The sequence below is a fragment of the Strix aluco genome, chromosome 6, assembly GCF_031877795.1.
Source record: "Strix aluco isolate bStrAlu1 chromosome 6, bStrAlu1.hap1, whole genome shotgun sequence".
Taxonomy (NCBI): domain Eukaryota; kingdom Metazoa; phylum Chordata; class Aves; order Strigiformes; family Strigidae; genus Strix; species Strix aluco.
In genome coordinates this window covers 21,744,676-21,769,081 of record NC_133936.1, presented here as the reverse complement: position 1 = coordinate 21,769,081, position 24,406 = coordinate 21,744,676, and the positions used below count along the sequence as shown (strand labels likewise).

Below are 24,406 nucleotides of genomic sequence, written 5' to 3'. Positions count from 1 at the left end.
TTTGCTCCACAATGTTACAGAGTTTATATACGTGCAGTACTTTAAAAAAAGTAATGACAAGAAAATATTGTCACTGAACTGTAACTCAAGATGTATTTAATAGGTGTGGGGTTTTTTCCAAGCATGGGTTGTGATTGGATAGAAGAGATTCCTGTGATGTATTGGAAAAGAACCTTTTGCTATTTTATGTTAACACCGAGAGATGTGCTGCAGTCATTGGCTATAGTGTCTCTAGAGAGAAATACTGGAGTTCATCTCAGCCCTAAGGGTACCACTCAAGCCTTGCTGAATAAACCAGTGGAATATGAACGTGCAAGCGGAAAGATTGGTTTTCATTCTGATAACATCTGTGACAACTCAGGAAAAACTGCCATAAGGCCATAGTGGTATTTGGTAAAATGAACAGTTATGAACTTTTAGCTTTACATATTATCGACTTCTAAAGTGTAAATTTAGCCTAAATGCATAGACTGACATAAGTTAGTGACATTTTTCAAGTACTTGTTTGATAACAAGTAGTTTCTGCAGGCATCTTATTCATCACCTTCTGAGACTATGTTCATAATGTTGACTAGAAAACTATTTATAAAGTTTTGTAAAGTCTTTCTCCAAGAAATGAGCACATCCTCCAGAAGACTAACTGAATATTATGGTATATATTTGTCTTATTCTCTAAGAGTGTCTCTCCTTTCTTTTTGTTGACATGTTTGTTTCTGCCTGTTTTGTTTCTGAAGATAGTCATCTAACCACAAAGTTGTGTAAGTAGGTCTTAGACTGCCAAGTATGCCCCTACTAGTTCGTAGGCATGGTGGACTGGTCAGTGGTGTGTAGCTGTGCTGAAAAACCTGTATTGTATTTAGCTCATAAAGAGCAGCATGCCTGTAACAGGGCAGCACTGTGTGTACAGCTCCTGGTTTTTTTTATTTTTAAGGTAGAAGTTGTTCTAATGGCTGTAGATCTTGCTCTCTTGTCTCTTCAGACTCTAGAGTTTGTGCAACCATATAACCATTTTAGATTATAATTGTGTGTGATTACATATACTGTATATATATAAACTAGTTTGCATCATTCAATACAGAGAAGGCAAATTTTATTTAAGTGCGGTCTTCAGAATCTGTTACAACACATACACTATTGGTTAATATACCATATAGAAATTTTTTTGGGGGGGGAAACCTACTAACCTAAACCTACTAAACTTAATACTGCTACTACCTTGGTGTAGGAAAAAGCCCCTGCTAGTAAGAACTTTCCTTGACTTAAAAACCAATTTAAATAGACATGGCTGCTCGCACTAAGGAAATACTTGTGAATTTTCAGCTTACAAAAAAAGAAGCAGATAATAACACCCTCCCCCCCCCCCCATTTTATTTCTGAAAAACAGTGTTGTAAGCTAAATAAGGGACCTGAGGGTACCAAATAATACCTGCATTACTTACTTTAGCTCTTAGGTAAAAATGAAGCTTATGGAAAAGGATCCTGGTGTCCTTCCTTGTAAGACAGATCTCTGTCTTCCTTTTTGCTGGTACCTGACTGCTGGGTATTTAGTCACAGATGTCATTCAGCTTCTGAAGGAAAAGTACCTCTTGAGACACAGCTGGTTTTCAGTCCAGTCGTGACTGGGCAGATCTTCAGGGTCACTGGTGCTATGGATTTGAGAAGGTTTTGCTGGAGAAGGCTAAACAACGATCAAACCTTTCAGTTGAGAATGGTGAATCTCTTTAAGATGTCACAGATGAAATTATTCATTTTTTAATAAATAAGGGAAGATTTGGCATTCTTGGGCTTTCTGTTCCAGAGAAAAAAACATTTCTGTGTTTTCCTAAAATGCTCTGTGGCTGACGTGAAAAATGTCTGATTGCTATAGCTATTTAGTAGGAAATTTCTCATCTCTTTACTAGCCTGTGCAAAGACCCTTTTTTGTGTCTTTTATTGTGGTAAAGTGTATTTGCTAAGGACTCAAAAGATCTTGTAGCACAGCTGAAAAAGCAGGGAATTAAAGTCTGTGCATACCCTTGACTGGCTGATTTTGAGGAAGAGAGGGCTTGTGTGACGTTAGGTTGCATGTCCATGAGAATTTATTTTCTGCTGGATAATTGTTAAAAAATAGAAAGTTTCCTCAAGTAATGTTAAGTTGACCTAAAAGTTACCTAAAAGTTGACATAGAAGAGGCGGATTTCTGGGATTCATGGTGTCATGTGTTAACTGACTTCAGAGCTGTTACACTTTGTGAAAAAGTATGTCATCAATTTTTTTCCTTCCCAGCACACCCCTACTATATTGAGCTCACACTGTGATCAGAAAAGAAGTTATGTCTAGCCAATTCTCACCTCCTGGGTAGCACAAGCTCAGACTGTGACATTTTTGGTGACAGAAGCCTATAGCAAATGGAGCAACTCATCTAAATCTGCTTCAAGTTTTTTCCTCTTGGGAATGAGGCCTCACGGCACCTTGACCAGTGTTCACAATATTTCTGTACTGGGTATCTGGCCATGGCGGGGCTGCATGGGTGGCCTCTGTGAGTACAGGCTGGGGCTGCCCCATGCTGGACACAGCCAATTCCAGCTGGCTCCAACCGACCCACCACAGCTGAGTCCAGCAGCCAAGATGGTGGCGCCTGTGGGAAGACACATCCAAAAAAGGGCAAAACGCCACATGTCAGTGTGAGTCAAAAAAGTGTGAGAAACAGCCCTGTAAACACCAAGGTCAGTGAAGAAGGAGGGGCAGGAGGGCTCCAGGTGCTGTAGCAGAGATGCCCCAGAAGCCTGGGACAGGCCATGGTGAAGCAGGTATTTCCCTGCAGCCCATGGAGGAGCATGCCGGAGCAGATATCCACACTGCAGCCTGTGGAGGACACCATGCCAGAGCAGGTCAATATTCCTTGAAGGAACTGTGGCATGTGGAGAGCCCACATCGGAGCAGTCTTATACTGAGCCCTGCAGCCTGTGGGAAGGATCCGTGCTGGAGCAGGGGAAGAATAGGAGGAAGGAGTAGCAGAGAGGACCTGCAGTGGTCTGACCCCAGCCCCCATCCTTCCAGGGCCATGTGGGGAGGGAGGAGGTATAGGAGTTGAGAATGAAGGAGTGAAGTTGAGCCTGGAAAAAGAGACAAGCAGAGGGAAAGTGCTTTTAGGTTTTGTCTTTGTTTCTCACCATCCAAATCTATTTTAATTGGTAATAAAATATTTTTCCCCAAGTCGAGTCAGTTTTGCCCATGACAGTAATTGGTAAGTGTCTGTCTTTATCTCAACGCATGTGCTTTTTCACTTCATTCTCCCCCGTCCCACTTTCTTTTGAGGAGTGGGAGTGAGAGAGCAGCTGGCTGGGACTCTGGAAGCCAGCCAAGGTCAATCCACTACAAGGTTGTGTTGACAAGGGCTGCAACACTCACCAGTGTCAACAAGCAGGACTGGATTCCATTCTGTCTCTGTTCATAAAATTGGTTTATTCTGAAGATATTGTGCCCATGAGTGTTAACTGTGCTCTCATTGTGGAAAATAGAAACCTTAAAAGAAGTGATCTATTATTGTTTGTTGTAATTTAATCAATTTATTATTTTTACATCATTTGAAAGTATATCTGGCCTCAGAGAGAGTACTGTAACTTTGGAGAGAGTATGTTGTGTTTTTTATATAAATCTAACCCTTCATCCATCATAACTTCTTTAATTATGGGGCATAGCACCACCAAAATTACAATTAAAAATCAGGAAGATGCAAGTCAGGAAACCCAAAAAGGGAAAGACTAAACTTCAGCCCAGTTGCTTTCTTCTTGTGCATATGGCTTTAAATGTAGAATGTAGTACCTGTCTAATAGTATAATATAAACATTAGTTTAGCAAGCATAGTATAAGCCACCAGATGGAGTAGTGTTGCCATCAGAAATTAAAAGAGTAATAGAAAAGGTATGTTTCTTCTTTCTACTTTTGTAACATAACTTGCAAGATTTTTTAAGGTACTGTGCCAACTTGGTGTATAAATCCATAATGTTAGAAGCTGTAACCATTGGCTGTAGTACATAGCTGTGTTAAAACATTTCTTACTTTTTCACAATAAGGTGTGTTTTAACTTAATGTTTAGACTAGGGTAAGTGAGAATGTTTTTCTTATTGTGAGGTTTGTATTAACCTGAGTTGACAAACTGCATGCAAATTTGATTTTTCTTTTCCCATTTCGGTTTTTTCCTTACCTCATAACTTGTATCTGTTTGCTATGTCGTTACTGGTAGCTAATTTTCTATTACGATTCTGACAATTAATTAAAATACTTCTTGCTACGGTGCTTTAGAATTAAAAAAGAGGCAGATGATGACTATGCCAAAAGCTTTTAGTTGTGGATTTTTGTTGCTGTTGCCCTCTATTTTCTGTTTCTTTTTTTCATGTTTTCCTAGGATCTTCTTGCACAAGAGCCTAAAAGCATTTAAAGTTTGCAGAATGAAAAGATGGCACAGGCAATGCTGGTACCACCAGGATCTGACAGCTTCTTCTATTTCACCAAAGAATCTCTTGCAGCTATTGAAAAACGTATTGCTGATGAAACCTCTCATTGTGACAAAGATGAGCATAAAGATGATGGTGCTCATGAAGAAAATCACCCAAAGCCAAGAAATGACTTGGAGGCAGGAAAGACACTGCCATTTATTTATGGTGATATTCCTCCAGGAATGGTGTCTGAGCCCCTGGAGGACCTGGATCCATATTATATCAATAAAAAAGTAAGTATTTTATATTAAGAGTCTAATTAGAACATTCCTGATGAACTATGCTCTGATGTGGAGGTAGTCAGAAGCGCTGGCTGAAAGTACTATATGGTATGTGATACCATGTTAATTATTTTGAATACACTATAAATATGACTAACTCTTTTGCTGAAGCTGCCTTTTTTTTTTTTTTTAAAGAGCTTTAATTATCACATATTGCCAGCTTCATGCGATGTGATTTCTGTGGATTGGTAACAGCTTGTCTCACTTACAGATGTGAGCTCATTGTACTAGTTTGCTTCAGAACCATTGCAACTATTCTGAGTGTCATGGGGAAGATTTGATTTTTCTTGCCACTTAGATTTTTCCTGATTATTTTAATAATCAGGATGATTTTAATACCAATTCTCCAGCAAGTAATCACTCTCTGCATTGCCCCATGAGGAACATGAAGACAGTACACTGGTAGGACAATTTGAGGTCTCATGCCCTCAATGATAGTATGTTACAGAGCAAGGAAGTTCTTGAAAGTCTGTGCATCATTCCTCTTAGAATCACTTTACATCTACATGAATACAAAGTTTTCCTAGAAATTTTATATAAACGGTGTGGTTTTGTTTAATGTAAAAGAGGATTTGTGGCTCAGTATCAGTTCAGCAAAACAGTATAAAAATAAATTCATGTGAATAGCCCCATGTTAACTTCTCACATGGGACTGAGTGTAAAGACTAAAACTCTGTAGTAGACCTGAGGACAAAATCTAAATTTATATATACATGCTGTAATATGACTTGGTTTCTTTTATAGATATAATGTTAACAAAAGGAGAAAGGATCAAGGGTGATGACTTTGGCAAGTACAGATGAAGGAAAAATATTCTTCTGTAGGCATAAGTGGAATGATGTTCAGAATGAAAGCAAAATTGAGTTTACATTAAGAAGGCAGTAGAAAATAAGCAGCGAGAGGTTATTTTATTGTGTGTAATCAATAAAATGCTTGTTGAATTAAAAACAGGTTTTTGAAATGAAATACTGGATAATCAACAGGTTAGTATCTTGCATGTAAGTAAGTGACCAAAGAGCTATGTTATCTCAGTAAGAAGCAACTAACTTAAAGCAGTGTTTTTCCTAGTACAGAACGTTGAAGACTAATAATCAGATGTAGGTTTTTTAGTTATTTTAGTTTTTGTTGTTTCAACTTCATGAAGGCTACTGTCAAATGATCTATTTCTTTGACAATAGAATATCATTAGAAAACCTACTTATTTCCGGATATTAGCCTTTTGGGAGAATAATCATAAGATGTAGATTGAATTAAGATTTCATTAGGTGATATTTTCATTGTGTCTCCTAGTCAAAATCAAAAATGGTTGCATAAATGGTACTAGTGATGACTGCACAGGCAATAAAGGCAGTAAAGCCTTTAAAACCCAAGGATGGCTCACCTCAAGCAGTTTTAAAGTTCTGAAATGGTTAAATAGTTGCTCGTAAGTGTCCAGAAATTGTTAGTTAAATGCTTTGTTTTGCATTGCCATCTGAAGTGCAAGTAATATAGCTGGATTAATTTTAAATGTTAAAAATGACAAATTTTTAATTATATCCTGGAAAATGCTGAAATGAAGATTTTGTTTAAGGGCACAGAGACAAAGAATGTATGGCGTTCGGTTTTCTTTGCTCATGTGAAAAGTTAGAATCTGATATTTGCTTGTATAATTCTACTGAAAATAAATTGGGCTACTTATGTCTGTGTAAGTGCAGCCTCTTATCCTCTTATTTATGGTAAGATTGCCAACATGTATCCTTAATTTCCTATCTCCTATTCCCCCCCTCTTTTTTTTTTTTTTTTTTTTTTTTTGTTTTAAAGACATTTATAGTATTGAATAAAGGGAAGACAATCTTCAGGTTCAGTGCCACACCTGCCTTGTACCTTTTATCTCCTTTCAATATTATTAGAAGAATAGCTATTAAGATTTTGGTTCATTCATATCCTTTTCAAGTGGTTTGTTAAAAATTATTGCTGGTCTTTTTTAATATTTAATAACACTGGGTTTTTTGGTTTGGTGTTTAAATGTCTTCCTACCCTTAATTCTTTCTCTCAAAATGAATTGGAGCTAAGATTTGTCACTTTAACCCTCTGATGAAATTCAGAAGAGATGCACAGCAGATATGCCTAGATTAGAGTTAGTGGTATAGTCATCATTATTGTGAAACATCTTTGCATTATTTATGACAATGCTAGTGATAGTAAACTGATTTGTGTCATATATGTTGTCAGTGTTCTATAGTCTGGTCAATTCCTCATGTTTTGTCTGATGCAAATTCAGCATTAAAAAAGAGTATGTTCCTTAACTACAGTCAACATTGTTCAGCATGCTCATTATGCTCACTATTTTGACAAACTGTGTATTTATGACGTGGACTAACCTTCCAGAGTGGACAAAGAATGTAGAGTAAGTATACTTAAATTAGCTAGTAATTTTTTAAGTGATTTAAAAACAAAAAGCTAAATTAAGAGCTAGACCATGTAGTTTTACTTACCCTTGTGTGTAATGCCAGTATTCTCCTGTTTCTAGCCTGGAGCTTAGTCTTAGCTGCAACTCACAGCAGCACAGACCTGCAAGCTCTAGGAAGGAAAGGCTGTGATATTGTTAACCTTTTTCTCTGAACAAGACTCTGATTAATACAGTTCAGAATGTTTGTGCAAGTAATGTTTTTATGCATTCTTCCTCTTGAGCTGTTCCTTTAGCATTTTTATTTTAAAAAAGAAAAAAGGAAGAAAACAGCCATTCAACCTGAAACTACTGCTTTGTAGTGTGGAAGATGCTTTCTTAAGTCTACCTGGTCAGCCATCAAGTAACTTTATCACTTACTCATGGATTTTATCTCTGACATGGCAACTTTGCTGAAATTTTTATTTGAGCAAAAGTATTTTCTTCATGTTAGTCATGATTATTATTATTTGTGCTGAACTTTCAAAATCTTATATGCCAGAAACTGCAAAAATATGTTCAGGTAAAATGAATAAATCTAGTTATCTTGCAGAAGAATGGTGGGAAAACAGTCTTGGTTTATGTGAGTTTGTAACTGCTCTTACAGTATATGTACTCCTCACTGGTTTTGAGTGATTTTCCTTTATGCCTGTGATGTTGTATTACTGAATGACAATCTTTTAACTTTTGCTTGGATGTTTTCTCACAGGTATACTTTCACTGGAATTTATACTTTTGAATTTCTGGTAAAAATCCTTGCAAGAGGCTTCTGCATAAATGATTTTACTTGCCTTCGTGACCCCTGGAACTGGCTTGATTTTGTTGTCATTTCCTTTGCGTAAGTGTATAATTTCTTTTAAGTAAAATATCAGTTAGAATTTTTTTGAACCTGTAACAATTTGTTTGGGTTATTTTAGCTCATTTAAAATTAATTGTAGTTGAATTGTGTTTCAAACTTTTCCGTTTTAATATTTTACACTAATGTAGCACACAGCAGAATTAGTGGACTATTCCACAGTATGAAAAAGAAGTTACCACTGAACAATCAATTTTAAATAGTATTTGAAGAAGAAAATCAGGGAGATCCATTTCATTATTAATTTGCATTTAATGAAAATACGTTAAGGGTGTGTTTCTTAGGGAAAACTTAGTTGAAACAGGAAAATATGAATGCAAGTCTTTCATTTAAAGTTGCCCCTTCCAAAAAGTATAGTCTGGAATACAGTTCCAGGTAAGTAGTATACACTCTACCTTAATTCTGAATAACTGTGATTTAATCCTACAGGTATATAACAGAATTTGTAAACCTAGGCAATGTTTCAGCTCTTCGAACTTTCAGAGTATTGAGAGCTTTGAAAACTATTTCTGTAATTCCAGGTAAGAAGTAGCTGTGTAAAATGGTAGGCGCTCTACATCACCTCTGTTTAATTTTGTGTGTGCTGTCATTGTGTTTGTGTGTGGAATCCCTTACTACAGATATGTGACAGAGTTTGTGGACCTGGGCAATGTCTCAGCGTTGAGAACATTCAGAGTTCTCCGAGCTTTGAAAACAATATCAGTCATTCCAGGTGAGAGCTAGGTTAAACACTGAGGCTGACTGAAATTCCACAGAAGCTGAACTCATATTTTTAACAGAATCATCCAGGTTTTAATCTTAACTTCAATTTGATTCCCTCTTTTAATTGTCTAAAACACTCAGCCTCAGAGTTTAATACATTCTTGCATGAGAAATTGAATTCCATAGCCTGTGTATATTTCCATTTCATGATGTCAAATTTTCTCTCCCATGTTAAGGATCAAGATTAATTCTTTTTATTTTTCTCTTACTAATGTGAATGATACTGTTTATTGAAGTCATTTGGGATTGAAAATTTCAATCTGTTGTAAAAGTTGAATCCCTGACAAAGGAATAAGATAATGAAGAATAGCATGGGTATTGCATGATGTATTTATTACCTTAAGATGCCTATCTTCACCAAACCCCACCTCCACTTGAATAGGATGCAACAGAATGCAATCATTAAAATTTCTATTACAATGCAGTTGTGTTCTGCTTTTGTTTGCAGTTACGGAACCAATATATTGTGTATTGGAATAGAATACTGGCAAAGGTTTGGAGCAAGAGGCATCAAGAAGAAAATAAAATTAACTATTTTCTTTACATGTAGTTTACATGTATAGAGAGCATGAATAAAAAGTTACTTCTTCATTTGAAGAGCAGGTGCTATGGAATGTGTACCATTCATTCCCATTCATATTTTCAAATTAATTTGTCAGGAATGATGAGACTTATTGGTACCTTTTACTTTGGAAAACATTTTGAAACTGTTTTTGTGAAGCTGTGCATGATATTTAATATTGTGTTGGAGTAGTTCACATTGCATTTTAGCTTAGGTAAATATTTAATGTATAATAAAAATCTTTCTGTTTGCAGGCTTGAAGACTATTGTTGGAGCCTTAATTCAGTCTGTGAAGAAGCTCTCAGATGTAATGATTTTGACTGTGTTTTGCCTGAGTGTATTTGCACTAATAGGACTGCAGCTGTTCATGGGCAACTTGAAGAATAAATGCTTGTTATGGCCATCAGAAAATTCAACGTCTTTTAAAAAATACCTAGCTCCGTACTTTAATGGTACAGTGTTTGATTGGACGGCATACATTGAGAATGAAAGTAAGAAATACTGTTGTAACTTGCTAAAATTTTTGTGTATGAACACACCTACACAAGATTACTGTTTCATACTATAGGTTAAAGATAAGAATCAATTAAATAGGGTGACCAAAGAGTAGGGATTTTTATGTATTGGATCTCAGACTCATGCTGACATGTTTGTTTTTTCTATTAACTGCACTTAGAAACGTATTTATAGGTTTAGGTTGGTTTTAGAATTACAGAATCATGCAGGTTGGACAGGATGTCCACAATTGTCCAGGACAACTGCTGCTCAACTGCAGGTCCAGTTAGAGCAAACTGCTCAATACCATGTCCAGTCCAGTTTTTAATATTTCCAAGGATTGAGATACTACAGCCTCTCTGGTCAGCCTGTTCCACTGTTTGACCAGTCTCACAGTAACTTTTTTTAATACCAGTTCAGAATTTCCCATGCACAAATTTTGCTAGTTGCCTTTTATCCTTCCAGTGTGTACCTCTAAAAAGAGTCAGGCTTCATCTTCATGACGGTCTTTCATGTTATACTTGTAGGTAGCATGAAGATCCTTCCACACACGCCTTAGCCTTCTCAAGGCTGGATAAAACCAATTCTCGTAGCCTCTCCCTGTATCTTTAGGTTATAAATAAAACAGAGAAGCACTAGATAGATGTCAGAGATTTCCTAACTAAGATGTACTTTTATTATTAGGTAGAGGTAAGAAATCAATTGCTCTCTGTGAAATGAAGAACTCAATAAGCAAGTAGAGATTCTGGTATGGAAGGAGATGGTATCCATCTGTATGACCTATTGTTGTTGCTAAGGGGGCTGACAAAGACATCTTTATCCACATATTTTGCAACAGTCTTAATCTCTATAGACTAAAGTGATAACATTCAGGCTGATTTAGAAACAGATTTGTGATAGCACCAGTAAAGCTGTAATACGCAATGAATCATGAGTTGTAGTATAACAGCTTTTAGTTGCCAAAAATTTAATTCATTTTTATGTGTGGGTTTGTGCTGGAAGTGGATTCACAGGATATTGCTCAGTAATTAATTGTAAAAGTAGTGTATTTAAGTAAAATAAAATTGGTAAAATAATGGATACTAGCTTTCCTCCTCACTGACCTAAAAGAAAATACAGTTGTTGTAGGCTGAGTTTTGATAAGTCATATTTTCTTCCTTACTTAAAAATGAACATTAAAGTTCTCTGGTGTTTTCTGTATTTTCAGATTTTCTTTCTATACTTCCGAATTATTAAAGTTCTGGAAATTCTGTGACTGTAGTTACATTTTCTATGCAATCTATCATTTTAGCTAGTTTATTTACCTAAGAAGGGATGTGAAAATGGAGTGGTGATAGTGCTTTGTGGGCAATTTTGGCTGATAGTTTATATGCTGTAGAATACTTGTGAATTCTCTCTTCAAATACAGTATATAGATTCTCTATTTCCATTTCCCACTAAGTAGCAATCTAGGACTAAAATCTTCCAGAATGTCAGTTGCTTCCTATGCTACAACTGTTGATATTGCTGGTAGGCTCTACAGAGTGCTGATGCAGGCAAGGCAGTTCCATCCAGTTGTGTTTGTATTCCTCCTTTCTTGTATAACCTGTTCTTAATCATTTGTATGTGTCAGATGCATTATAATTTTACTAAGCTTAGTTGTAGATCCTACTAATATTTTTTTCAGCATATCATATGCTGGTCAGCCGTGACCGAGTGTGATACCCTCTAGTGACTTTTCTTAATGTCTGTGCATTTTCATTTATTAAGGAACAAGGCCAGATTCACTGTTATAAAATACATGCACAGATCTTGTATCCACATGTTAAAGCACTGGCACCTGGTATTTAGATCAGTATCTGAACATTCAGAGTTTTGGCTGGTTCTAAAGTTATTATGGAAGTAATAGGATTATAGTTTTTCTAACACTGTATAAGTACTGTTCTTGAGTGGTAGGATTCTGGCATCACTAGTTTTGATTTAAGTTTTCAGTTTAGAATCCTCCTATCTTCACAGATTCTTCATCCCATGGGCTGTTTCTATTTAAATACTACACTAGTTTTTTACCCTGTGAAAAACCAAAGCCTTCTGTCAGCTTGAAAGGTACATTGAGGATGACAGAAGATTAGTTTAACTGAGATAAAAGTTTTCTCCAGGTCTCTGTCTCTTTTCCAGATGTCAGCGCCTGGCTATCCTCACAGTGAAAAGTTTCTCCTTATATACAGTCAGAACCTCTTATTTCAAATTATGCCCATTGTCTGTCATTGTGCCGCACACCAGTGAGAAGAACCTGGCTCTGTCCCCTTGATAACTTCCTTGTAGTTGCTGGATGCTTTCTATCAACTCCCCCCACAACCTTCCCTTCTCCAGGCTGAAGAAGGCCAGGTCCCTCAGCCTCTCCTCACAGGCTGAGTGTTCCAGGCCCCTCATGACCTTGGTGACCCTCTGCTGAACTTGCTCGACTTTATCAATGTCTTTCTTGCACTGGGGAAGGGGGGGCAAACCTGGACACAATATTCTAGGTAGAGTCTCATGGGCACTGAGCCAAGGGGGATAGGCACTTCCCTCACTCTGCTAGCTGTGCCTCTGTTCATGCAGCCCAGGAGGCTGTTCCCCTTCTTGGCTGCCAGGGCACACTTCAGCTTGCTGTCTGTCTGCCAAGAGCCCTGGGCCTTTTCTGCAGAGCTGCTCCCCAGCCATTCAGCTCCCAGCCTGTATCACTGCAAGGGGCTCTTCCTTCCCAGGTACACAGCTCTGCATTTGTCTGTGACGAAATTTATGTGTCTCCTGTCAGCCCATTTCTCCAGCCTGCCTACATCTCTCTGAATGGGGTCTGCTCTCACTCATATTAACTTCTTCCCCAATTTGTTATCATCTTTCTATTTGTATCTTTTTATTTGTTCTTTTTTTTTTTTTTTAAGGACAGCACAGTTGTTAATCATTAATAAAAAAATGTATTCCTTTATCTCTGAAGGCTACCACCTTATAATTAAAAAAAAAATTCTGTGAAGTTGTTTATTGTCATTGGAGCATCCATCTTCTTTTTAAATGTTACCTTCATCTTTTCAGTCACAGGATGTGCTAGTAATGTTGCTCTGACTTCAAAACTGTTAGCCAGCTATTGTAAATAGTTTCATTTGAAATAAGATATGTTTTAATTGTCTGATTACAGTCTACCTACTGAATAAGAGAAGGAGTTTTAAGCTTTGTGCTTTCTTTCTGTCATTTATTGAACATCAGATTTTGGAAGGATATTCAGAGTTTGCTATGAATCAAGAAGAGAATATGCAATTTATATTGTTCTAACCATTGTTCTAGGATTTTATTTTTACATTGAGTTTTTATTTATCCTTTAATTTTGCAACTTTACTTACCAGTATGGCTGTGCCAGTATTTGAACCCATTATTGGGAAAACATGAATGGGAGATTATGAACATTCAAACCATGATAACTTGAACATGGGTTCATACTCACAAAACCCCCCCCCCAAACCTCCTTCCATTTATAATCATGTCACTTCCTATTTTTTCTTTAGGTCATTTCTATCGCATAGGAGAAAAGGATTATCTGCTTTGTGGCAATAGCTCAGATGCAGGGTAAGGTACACTGAAAATTACATACTACCTGTCTAAACAAAATGTAAAAAAAGCCACTCTAAACTTAAGAAGTTAATTTAGCTACCTAAATTCACAATAATATGTGGTCATGGTTCATAGTAAGTAAACACTTGAATGAGTAAAACTGTTAAATAAAAAAACACTGTGAATTTATTTTTAAAACTTATGTAACTAGGAAATTCCATTTCAGCAGGTAGATACTGCATTATCAATGACTTAAGAATATACTTCTTTATCATGGGTTTCATGTGGTTTCTCATCTCTAAAATAGGCATGGGGCACTGGGACTTACGACCAACTTTTGGGAATACATCTTCAGGATTCTTCTGTCTGTGGACTGCGTGCATAACACTGTCTTGCTCTCTTTTTGTGACATTACTTTGTAATAAAATCACATAATTCTATATTCTAATGATGTATCAGTCCATCCCTTGGCTTTGGTTGCTTATGTCTTTAAAACAGATATACTTAAATCTTTTTTTGTAAACATTTTGTGCATATATGTAAGTAACTACCAGATAATTTTATGTGTGTGTAAATACACATCAAATATACATGCACACATATGAAATCTTTATAGTGTTTTTCTATAGAGGTTTTGGAGGCAAGAACCTCTTCTACCCTTCAAGAACTGAAACTGTGCCTACAGTTGATATCAAGATTGGATCACCTACTCTCAAAACTGATATGTACAGTTTCAGGAGATAAAAGTACCACTATGATGTTTATTTGCTGTTGAGGAATTGGTAGAATTTGTTAATTTAACTTCACTAATTCACAAACCCGAAGAAACCAAGAAATCTGGTATGCCAACCCTGCTGACAGAAAAAATTCAGCATAAAATATATATACTGACTTTTTTTTTTTTTTTTGGCATGGAAATATGCACCTTAGGGTGGCATGGAAATATGCACCTTAGGGAATGTTTGTGTTAAGTAAATGTATTGTTTCCATTGAAGAGGTATCTGCAGAGCTAATACCAAACTGTTGGGAAAAAGGTTTATTTTGTGTATAATGATGAAAGAAGGTAGGAAAAAAGATTTTTGTTTACTTGCTTGCTCTTTTCTGGCTTTTTTTAAAGAACACTCTTTTGATTTCCTCACTAATTTTTAAAATGTTGTAAACTGCAAATAGCAGCCCCCTTCACAGATTAGATCTAATTAGCCTTCATTAGAAGCTCGAGGTACAATAATTTAAAAACAATGTTAGTGTTATATTATTTTTTTATATGCATTGCTTTACTTTTTTTTGTTGTTTTCTTTTTTTTCCTCCCAGTAAATGTCCAGAAGAGTTCATCTGTGTGAAAGCTGGTAGAAACCCCAACTATGGCTATACTAGCTTTGACACATTCAGTTGGGCTTTCTTGTCACTGTTTCGACTGATGACACAGGACTACTGGGAAAATCTGTATCAGCTGGTGAGTGTATAGAAAAAATTGTGGTTAGTGTCTTACTGTCCCCCAATCAAACATGGAAAGGCCATTCATATTTGTATTACATACCGTTGTTATTGTTAGCAATTGAAAATGAACAATATTTATGAAACGGAACAAATTCAGTTGCAGAATTAAGCAGACATGGGCACTTCCTACAGAATCTCACATGATTTCTGAAGAGGCACATGAGGTTTATTTGATCGTTTATTTGATTTTTACAGTGTATATTTCGTTTTGTGCCTCACGATAAGATCTTCTTTTCAGAAATTTTAATATTTAGTTTAAATTGTAAAAATACTCTTTGACAGCAAAATCTGAATCTTCATTTTTGTACTTCGAATCCTATTTTTGATAACTAGGAATGCATGTCTTGATATAAATTTTCTAACCATAGCTTTTCATTATAAGGTGTGTGAAAATTTGTTAATTATAATAAATATTGTCTTTGAATTATTTAATAAATTGTGCCATCTTTAATTCTTTTGGTTATTTTACGGGGAAAGCATGCTAATACATGATAAGCGTACTAAGCATCCAACCTGTGATATGCAATTTACATTAATTACTCTGATCCCACATCCTTTTCAAGATTATTAGGCATTAAAAGAGGTTTGTCTCAAAGCAGCATGATCCTTAAACAAGTTTTTCACATACGTGAATGCTCCATTTATTTTGATTACTTTGTAATTCAGAAAGCTTATATGATCTTATTACAGAAGGAAGAACAACTCTATTGAGTTTTGCACTTTTCAAATTCAGTAAATGCTTATGAATGCAGAACTGATGCACGTCTTCACCAGATGGATCATTTCTCTTTTTCTCCTGTAGACACTACGAGCTGTTGGCAAAACATACATGATATTTTTTGTTCTGGTCATTTTTCTGGGTTCCTTCTATTTGATTAACTTGATTTTGGCTGTGGTTGCCATGGCCTATGAAGAACAAAATCAAGCAACTATGGTTGAAGCAGAACAGAGGGAGGCAGACTTGCAGCAGATGCTTGAACAGCTGAGGAAGCAGCAAGAAGAAGCTCAGGTATTTTCTAACAAGAGTTTGAGCTTTAGTGTATTCCTTTGCATGCTATTCATTCAAAACAAAACCAATAATTGAATTAACATTAAGAAAAAGTTGTTCATTTACATACCTCACAAGTACTTTAGACTGCTTTCTCTATGGCTATTGCGTTTTTAAATGTCTAAAGCAGTAATAAATTTCTGAACTGAGAACAAAAAGTACTCCCCAAGTCAGAATGATAGTTTTGAAATAAATATTTCTTATCTAGGGGTAATATCCTGTAACCTGTCCTGATGATTTTTCAAATTCTCAGCTTAGAAATAATTACAATACTTGTGAAATACTTGTCAAGCCTTGAGTAAAGTTTAAAATATTTTTATTCATAAATTTCTGACTAATTTTTACTACTTGTATAACCACCAGTGAATCAAAGACTGGAAGCAGTACCCCAGAGTTTTCTCCGCAAAGCAGCTTAAGGAAGCTGTTACTTACAATAACGGTTAAAATTATTTTACTAAATTAATACAGACTGAAGTATGACTCTGTTTAGCTCTTTTGTTTGCAGTTGCATTCACTATAAATAATAAATTTATTAACTTTCAAGTATTTTCTAATGAACTTTGTGGCAGAATGCTGTACACAATGCAGACTGACTCCATGATATGTATGCAAAGTAGAACTCCATTTGAACAGCAACTTTTGTAACTGACCTTTTACTGTAACTCATATTACAGAATTACATTTGAAGTTTTGCACAAATCCATGTAGGCTTTTGTCACTCATCTAGAAGTAATTTGATATAAATCTTAAGAACAAGGACTATAGGTTTCTTTAAAAAATGGTGTGATTTGTAAAGCATCACATTAAATAATTGCTGTGGCAGGCAATAGCAGCAGCTGCAGCAGAGATGACTGAGTACAGTGGTGAAAGTGGGACTGGTGGACGCTCAGATAGTTCTTCAGAAGCATCCAAGCTTAGCTCAAAAAGTGCCAAAGAAAGGAGAAATAGAAGGAAGAAAAGAAGGCAGAGGGAGCTCTCTGGAGAAGAGGAGGACATGAAGGATGAAAAGATTCCAAAATCTGAATCAGATGGAAGTATCAAAAGGAAAGGTTTCCGTTTTTCTTTCGATGGGAGCAGACTTGCTTATGGGAAGCCATTCATATCACCCCACCAGGTACTGTGAATAGTGCAGTTGTAATTTTGTGGGTTCGTGAGATAACTGTAATATCCAACAAACTTCACTACATCTTTGCAAAGTAATACAACCAAGGAAAAATAATATTGCATTGTTTTTAAATACCAACTTACTGTTGGTATTATTTTCTAGATTGTACCTAAACAAGTGTTTTGAGGATCCAGTGGGTCTTAACATGCACAGCAGCATTGCATTTTCCTAGTTAATTTGAAATAGGAATCCCTTTTTACATCATAAAAGGAAAATTTAAGTGTATTGTATAAGTGTAGAAGACTAAGGGTATTGATATCTTTTAACATAATGCATGATCTATGTGGATCATTAGAATTTCTAGAAGTCTTGATTTTTCTCTTTAATACAGAGATGAAAAATACTGTGGCCTTATGCATGTTAATTTTTTTTCTCTCCAATAATTTCTTTAGGTATACCGTAAATTGACCCATTCAGATGACTTTAATCTCTAGTGCATATGTCTGAAATCTACCTAAGGCAGTGTATTAAAAATAACACTGGCAGATTCCTGGGGAATATAAATTACTATTTTTTAAATATATAGACATGCATTTTGTATATTTAAAATCTTCAGCTGGTCATTTTGTTTGTTTCCTTTGCAGTCTTTACTGAGTGTTCGTGGCTCCCTGTTTTCTCCTAGACGTAGCAGCAGAACAAGTCTTTTCAGTTTTAGAGAATACGGAAGAGAGATAGGATCTGAAAATGACTTTGCTGATGATGAGCACAGCACGTTTGAGGATAATGGGAGCAGAAGAGGCTCTCTCTTTTTGCCACGCAGACATGGTGAACGGCGCAGTAGTAACATTAGTCAGGCCAGTAGATCGTCAAGAAGGCTGTTTCCAGTGAACGGGAAGATGCACAGCACTGTGGATTGCAATGGGGTGGTTTCCTTAGTGGATGGACCACCAGGTCTGTTGTCACCTACTGGACAGCTTCTGCCAGAGGTGATAATAGATAAACCAACAACTGATGACAATGTAAGAAAGTTTTAAATTACTCCAGGTTTCATGACCCTTCTTTATTGCACCTGGCCATGTTTTAATGGAATGAAATGCTTTGAAAATGGTTAACAAGTTCTGAATGCTTTTGCATATCTTACTGTAATGAAATGGGTTTATGGTGATTTCACTCAAAAATGAGAGGCTGAAGCATGAAAATGAAAGAGAACAAAGTAGCAGATTTTTATATACCTGCAGAGCAAGGATATGCATGCACCTGCATAGTGAATCAAATTAGTAATGTTCCATTGCTAAATCTGTTTTAGAATCCAAAATAGGGTGCTCAACTTTCTAAACATTCTGCATATTATTATGTTGGTTTGAATTTTTATCTTTCCTTACGCTTTTAGCCTCCCTTCAAATGTATTTCCTAATTCTCTATCAGTAACCTGCTGGTTCTACTTTTTTCCCCATCCATATATTTGGTATTGTGCAAATGTAGCATAGCCTTTAAGATTATGTTGACATTTTAGAAGTTCTGAAGGCCTTCTTTTTCTCCTGGGTCTCTGAGATGATCTGAGTTTCTCACTGCCTAGGATCAGGGTATAATTAAAAAAAAAAAAAAGTACATGCAGATTCATCCATTTCTTCCTCTGGACAGTTTTCCCTTTTCCCTCAGTCTGCTTTAGGAATGGAACAGAGAGATCTGTTGCATTTTTTTTTTTTCCTAGAAACCTTCTTTTACTGAAACAAAAATTTTTACTTGGGTCACAGCATCTGAAAGTACATCAGCCAGATTCCTACAGTTATCAGCCAAAATCCTTAGAGTTATAATCTTTTTGCTGTTTATTATACTTTAATTTTCATGCAATTATTTAATTTACTGAAAAAAATCTAGCCATGCTCATGCATTCAAAACTTCTTTATAATTGAGGTCTGGTCAATTATATGACTATAACACAGCTTTCAATGTTTTTAATAAAATACTTTAAAAAAAATTATTCATTTTTCGGGTCAGTTAAGTTGGACTTTTGTTTCTTTAGTTGAAATTCATAAAATAAATCAGAGATGATAGCTATGAAAGGTAAAATATATCCTTTAAATTAGTTTTGAATGGGTATGGAGATCAAGACCGATCTTTTTAGAGAATTTAGAGAATTATTGTTATTGCAGAAAACTTCCTAGTATAAATCACTTACTATAAGTATTTTGTGGTTGAACTAGTTTAAAAGTGAAATATTGGTAGAGAAATCATGGAACTGGGAACTGGGAATTTTTCCAATTCTAGTGCTGCAGCCAAGTTTCCTCGGCTATGTCTAATGTGGAGTTAATAGTAGTTAACTAAAATGCAGTGGTAATCTGGGAACTTAATATCAAAATCTTGTTTTAGTATTTTATAAGTATTAACAGTATTCAGAAGTACAACATGAAAATAGTAGTTAAAAAAAAAATACTAGGCTTATGTTATGTATAATGGGAAAAAATCTGATGTAACGGCACTTAAATACAAAACTTCACGTATCATGAATTCATTGAAACTGAAGTCTTTCTGATACCTGTTTTGCAGTATTTATAGAGTTGAATTTAATTTATGCCCCTCTTTTTTTATAGAGCACTACTACAGAAATAGAAATAAAAAAGAGGCGTACAAGTTCTTACCAAATACCAGTGGAGTTGCTGGAGGATCCCAGCTTAAGGCAAAGAGCCATGAGTATAGCTGGCATTATCACGAATACAATGGAAGGTATGTTATAACTGCAGGTGCATGAACTTTCTTGACATAGTCTTAGACTTGCTTGAAGGTATTATATCACAGTGCAAATACAGAAGGCAAAAAATATGTAGCCATTGCAAATACATAAACTGAATAATAGAACAAAAGTGCATATGTACAGTGAAAAAAGAAATGAAGGAATCTGATAAGCAGGCTAAACTAAGAAACATGTTCTAATTAAAATAGATAATATGTATGTGTTTTATAGTAGTTATTCACATTTAGCAATACGATTACTGGAAGAAATGCCTTGTGATAGATTTTTCACTAACTATACTGTAAAAATGTTACAGAAAATTAAAGGCAAGGCCTTATTTAATAAGGAGAAAGAAATTATTAGTAAAATTATTTGGAACAGTGAAATTGTTGAATAAGCTTGACTAGTTTTCAGAAACATATTTATGGTGAAATTAATCTTATTTTTCCCAAAAATAAATATTTAGAAATTTGAGAGGACTGTGAAGTTGGAAGTTCTACTGAGAAAACTATCCCTAAGTGCAAGCATAAATAGTGGGGTTTTTTTAAACAGGATTGTATGATATTAAAAATAGACAACTTTTTCAATTATTACCTCAAAACTGTTTTTTCTTCTAGTCTTCTAAAACCTTTTCAGTCAGCAACAATAATTTCAGTTCATGGAAATCTGAGGAGGTTCCTCCAAAGATCTTTAATGATTCAGATAAATATTAAAACCTGAAAAAGCAGATAAACAAAAATTTATCTCTCTTTCTCCAAAAGTTGTTCACTATACGTTTCTTTTTTTCCCAGAACTTGAAGAATCCAGACAAAAATGTCCACCTTGCTGGTATAAGTTTGCCCACACTTTCTTAATTTGGAATTGTTGGGAGCCCTGGTTAAAAGTAAAGAATGTAGTTGAATTTATTGTAATGGATCCATTTGTTGATCTGGCTATCACTGTTTGCATAATTTTAAACACACTGTTTATGGCCATGGAACATTATCCAATGACTGATGAATTCAATAATGTACTTAAAATAGGTAATCAGGTAAGTCCATCAAACTATATAATTTGATACAGTTCAAACCTGGTTTCTCTTTGAAATAGAATTACTTTTATTATTTTTATTATCATCCCATAAAATAACTCTTAAAGCTTAATTGTACTAAAAATAGTCTAAAAATAGTATTTGAGATATATTGTATGTAAGAATTTGATTTCTATATAAAAACTTATGCAAATGGGTTTTTCAACAACCAGTTTGAATGACACAAAACCAAAAGAAATCTCACTTGTTTTTGTTTAGTATTACAAAAACAGTAGGAGCCAAATTAGATCCTTTCTACTGTAAGTATCATTGACAACACAAGAGTTGGGTGTTATTTTGGATTATTATTTGCACTGTTATTTTTGTATTTCCATGAAGAATGTTGCTTTGATTGGTCCATACCAGTTTGGAAGGCAAAGAATATGTGACTTCCTCCAAGAGTGTCTGGTGGTACAATTTGGTTTTGTTCCCTAGTGGACACAGTCTGTAGGCTGGGTTTGGGGTGGTTGTTTGGATTGTTTTATAATGGCAATAATATAGATAATGTTATCTGCTATACTTCTTAACCTGTGCTTATTGTAAGTAGTAATTCTGGTGATTATGATGTAGCAAAATAATAAAACAATTTGGTAATTAGAATATATTAAATTCTAGTAAGTGTTGGGAATATATTCAGGTTTAAGTCCAGAGTTATTAATGTGTCAACATTTAAATTGCATGCTGTGTTTTTTTTTAGCCAATACAGACATCGTTCAATGTTTTAATCTTAACCTGGAGTCAGAGATTATTTACATGGAAGATAATCGTGTCATGGTGCTCTTTAAAATAGATTCAGGATGTATTTGACGAGAAAGACAGGGAAGATGAATAGGTTAGGATCAATAGCTGTTGCAGAGGGTTGTCTTGTGATCATGCCTGTGTGCTTTACCCAGGAAACACAACCATTTTTAACTTTCATATGTCATGAAGTAGATTAATATTAATTAATTTTGAGCTGTGTGAGTAGAAGTGTTCCTTCATGCTGATAAGAATTTGTGTTTCCTCCCAGTCAGCTAAAATGCCACTATAAACCAGGTGTAGTTTCAGCAGTTGATTTCTTGCTGTTTGAACTGTGTAGCACTATCTTTTAAGGTTTTTCAGATGCTCCTGATTTTTTTAAGTTCATTCATCTTTCTTGTAAAAGATAATAATTTATGCAGTTCTGTAGATGCAGGTCTACATAGATCTGGGCATATATCTTCATAGAGCTGGACATAGATCTACAGTAAATACAATTAATTTATTCCAGAGGTGTTAGCCTTCTTCAGAAGGCTTCAGAGGCAGAAAGGAGTTTTACTTCAAACATGTGCCTCGGCATAATTGGCCTTTCTTTTTGGCAGCTAGAGAGAGAAGATATGCTTATTGTATCTGTGAGTTCTCATGAAGACCTCATTTAATAGCACATTCATCTTTTTCCACACACCTTTGTTAAAGCAGCTTCCATCTGTGGCAAGACCAATTGTTACCTTGCTGAGGAAAGTTTTAGACGGACGGCAGATATGAGAGGCAATCAGGAGGCCCATTAGGAATAGTTGTATTCTTCACTAGTCACTAAATGTATCTTGGGTTTAACTAAAGTTAACAGAGTTACACTACAGCTCATTCTGATGTTGCCACTTACCTTCTCTGTGAGGTTCAGCTTGTGATAATTTTCCTTACTGACATCCTGCTGTAAGAGGGTTGTTCCTTCTTACGTAAGTTGTTATCTGCTAGTTCAACTTATTCATACTCATCTATAAAGTAACAATAAACATTCTTCTTTCAGGTTTTTACTGGAATTTTTGCAGCAGAAATGGTTCTTAAGATAATTGCCATGCATCCTTTTTATTATTTCCAAGTTGGCTGGAATATTTTCGATAGTTTTATAGTTACCCTTAGTTTGGTGGAGCTTTTTCTGTCAAATGTGGATGGATTATCCGTTCTCCGATCATTCAGATTGGTAAATAAATTAGTGATAATAATATATCTGCATTAATTAGTGCATTATGTTTGTATTTTAACTGTACTCATGTAATAAGACACTTTTTAGTAATATGTATATTTTTTGCTAAATGTCATAGGATATCTCTGCAAGTATGTTTTACAAAATTATTTATGTTATCACTGAATACTATGTACCATTTTATGGTTCAGAAGCAACTAAGTATTTTTTCAAGGGGAAGAATAATAGTTTTATTGTAAGTGTTTTAACATGGATGGGTAAAGCACAGTGAAGAGTACAGTCTATTTAGTGCATACTGAGAGAGATAAATAAATATTTGTAGTCTTCTGTCTACTTCCATACCTGGAAATTGCAAGAGGACTAGAAGTGATGTTTAAAATGTAGGAATTATAAAATTAATATTAATTTTAAAAAAGATTGCTTTCCCCCCAAACAAAAAAGGAGTGCTTTATTTTATTAGAAAAATATTTTTATTTTATAAATGAGAGATTAACTACGAGACATTCCTCCCCTATAATCTCTTTCCATTTTGCATTTCCATTTTGCTTTTATCTGAAAACAGTATTTAATACCTTTTTTATTTTGGGTGGGTTATGGGTAAGAAAGAATGAATTATACTTTTTCCCCTTCATAAGTTAAAATGTTGGACTTATAGCTTGTGTTTGGCTTTTAGTTCCTGACTGTGGGTCTGTCTGATTCTTTTTAAATTTGTTGGAGGCAATATTCTTTTGGAAGACCCCATTCTTTGAGGATTTCAGAATCCTTTATTTTCCTTCAGTAGAATCCTATTGAGCTTTATTTTTTAAAAAATTCTTTTTTGCACATAATGGTGGAGATATTTGCCATGTTCAGAATTCACTACCTGAACAAATTCAACCAGCAGTTTCTTTAATGTAGAAAAGAATACAGATATGCTACACAAAAATGAGCAAAGTCTAACGTGTATTAAGCTTTAAAAGTGTGGAATTTATGAAACTCCTGTTTCTGTGTAAGTTACGGTTGTTGGAATTATGTTGAAGTTTTTTCTTTTTGTTACTGCTGAGAGTCACTGGTTCATAATCTGTTTATTTCTGTAGCATTTTTGTAAGTACTGCAAATAATGTATTTTTTTTGTTTGTTTTTCAGTTGCGAGTTTTCAAATTGGCAAAATCTTGGCCAACACTAAATATGCTGATAAAAATTATTGGCAACTCAGTGGGGGCTCTGGGGAATCTGACCCTGGTGCTGGCCATCATTGTGTTCATTTTCGCTGTGGTTGGAATGCAGCTGTTTGGGAAGAGCTACAAGGAATGTGTCTGCAAGATCTCTAGCAACTGCGAACTTCCACGCTGGCACATGAATGATTTTTTCCACTCTTTCTTGATTGTGTTTCGAGTGCTGTGTGGAGAATGGATAGAAACGATGTGGGACTGCATGGAAGTTGCAGGCCAACCAATGTGCCTTACTGTCTTCATGATGGTCATGGTGATTGGAAACCTAGTGGTATGTAGCCAAAAGAATTTGAGAATTCATTTAGAGAAAGAATGGTAACAGAACCAGTAATGAAGATTTTAAGCCCTATTAAATGTGTTATTTAAATATGCTTTTTATGATT

General features: G+C 35.3%; 1 protein-coding gene across 3 annotated transcripts in view; it reads left to right on the top strand.

Moving 5' to 3' along the window:
- LOC141925235 (sodium channel protein type 2 subunit alpha-like) overlaps nucleotides 1-24,406 on the top strand; it is a 78,567-nt gene that overhangs the window by 23,062 nt on the left and 31,099 nt on the right. For 2 of the 3 annotated variants that reach the window (XM_074829018.1, XM_074829017.1), the window contains 13 exons: nucleotides 4,388-4,711; nucleotides 7,894-8,022; nucleotides 8,470-8,561; nucleotides 9,619-9,855; nucleotides 13,375-13,435; nucleotides 14,732-14,873; nucleotides 15,720-15,926; nucleotides 16,789-17,079; nucleotides 17,715-18,089; nucleotides 19,662-19,794; nucleotides 20,593-20,831; nucleotides 22,636-22,809; nucleotides 23,938-24,294. In XM_074829018.1, coding sequence (XP_074685119.1) covers nucleotides 4,431-4,711; nucleotides 7,894-8,022; nucleotides 8,470-8,561; nucleotides 9,619-9,855; nucleotides 13,375-13,435; nucleotides 14,732-14,873; nucleotides 15,720-15,926; nucleotides 16,789-17,079; nucleotides 17,715-18,089; nucleotides 19,662-19,794; nucleotides 20,593-20,831; nucleotides 22,636-22,809; nucleotides 23,938-24,294 — 2,718 coding nt within the window. In that variant the 5' untranslated portion in view covers nucleotides 4,388-4,430. Of the gene's footprint in view, nucleotides 1-4,387; nucleotides 4,712-6,559; nucleotides 6,681-7,057; nucleotides 7,146-7,893; nucleotides 8,023-8,469; nucleotides 8,562-8,660; nucleotides 8,753-9,618; nucleotides 9,856-13,374; nucleotides 13,436-14,731; nucleotides 14,874-15,719; nucleotides 15,927-16,788; nucleotides 17,080-17,714; nucleotides 18,090-19,661; nucleotides 19,795-20,592; nucleotides 20,832-22,635; nucleotides 22,810-23,937; nucleotides 24,295-24,406 lie in introns of all 3 variants that reach the window. The other variant, XM_074829016.1, reaches the window with a different exon arrangement.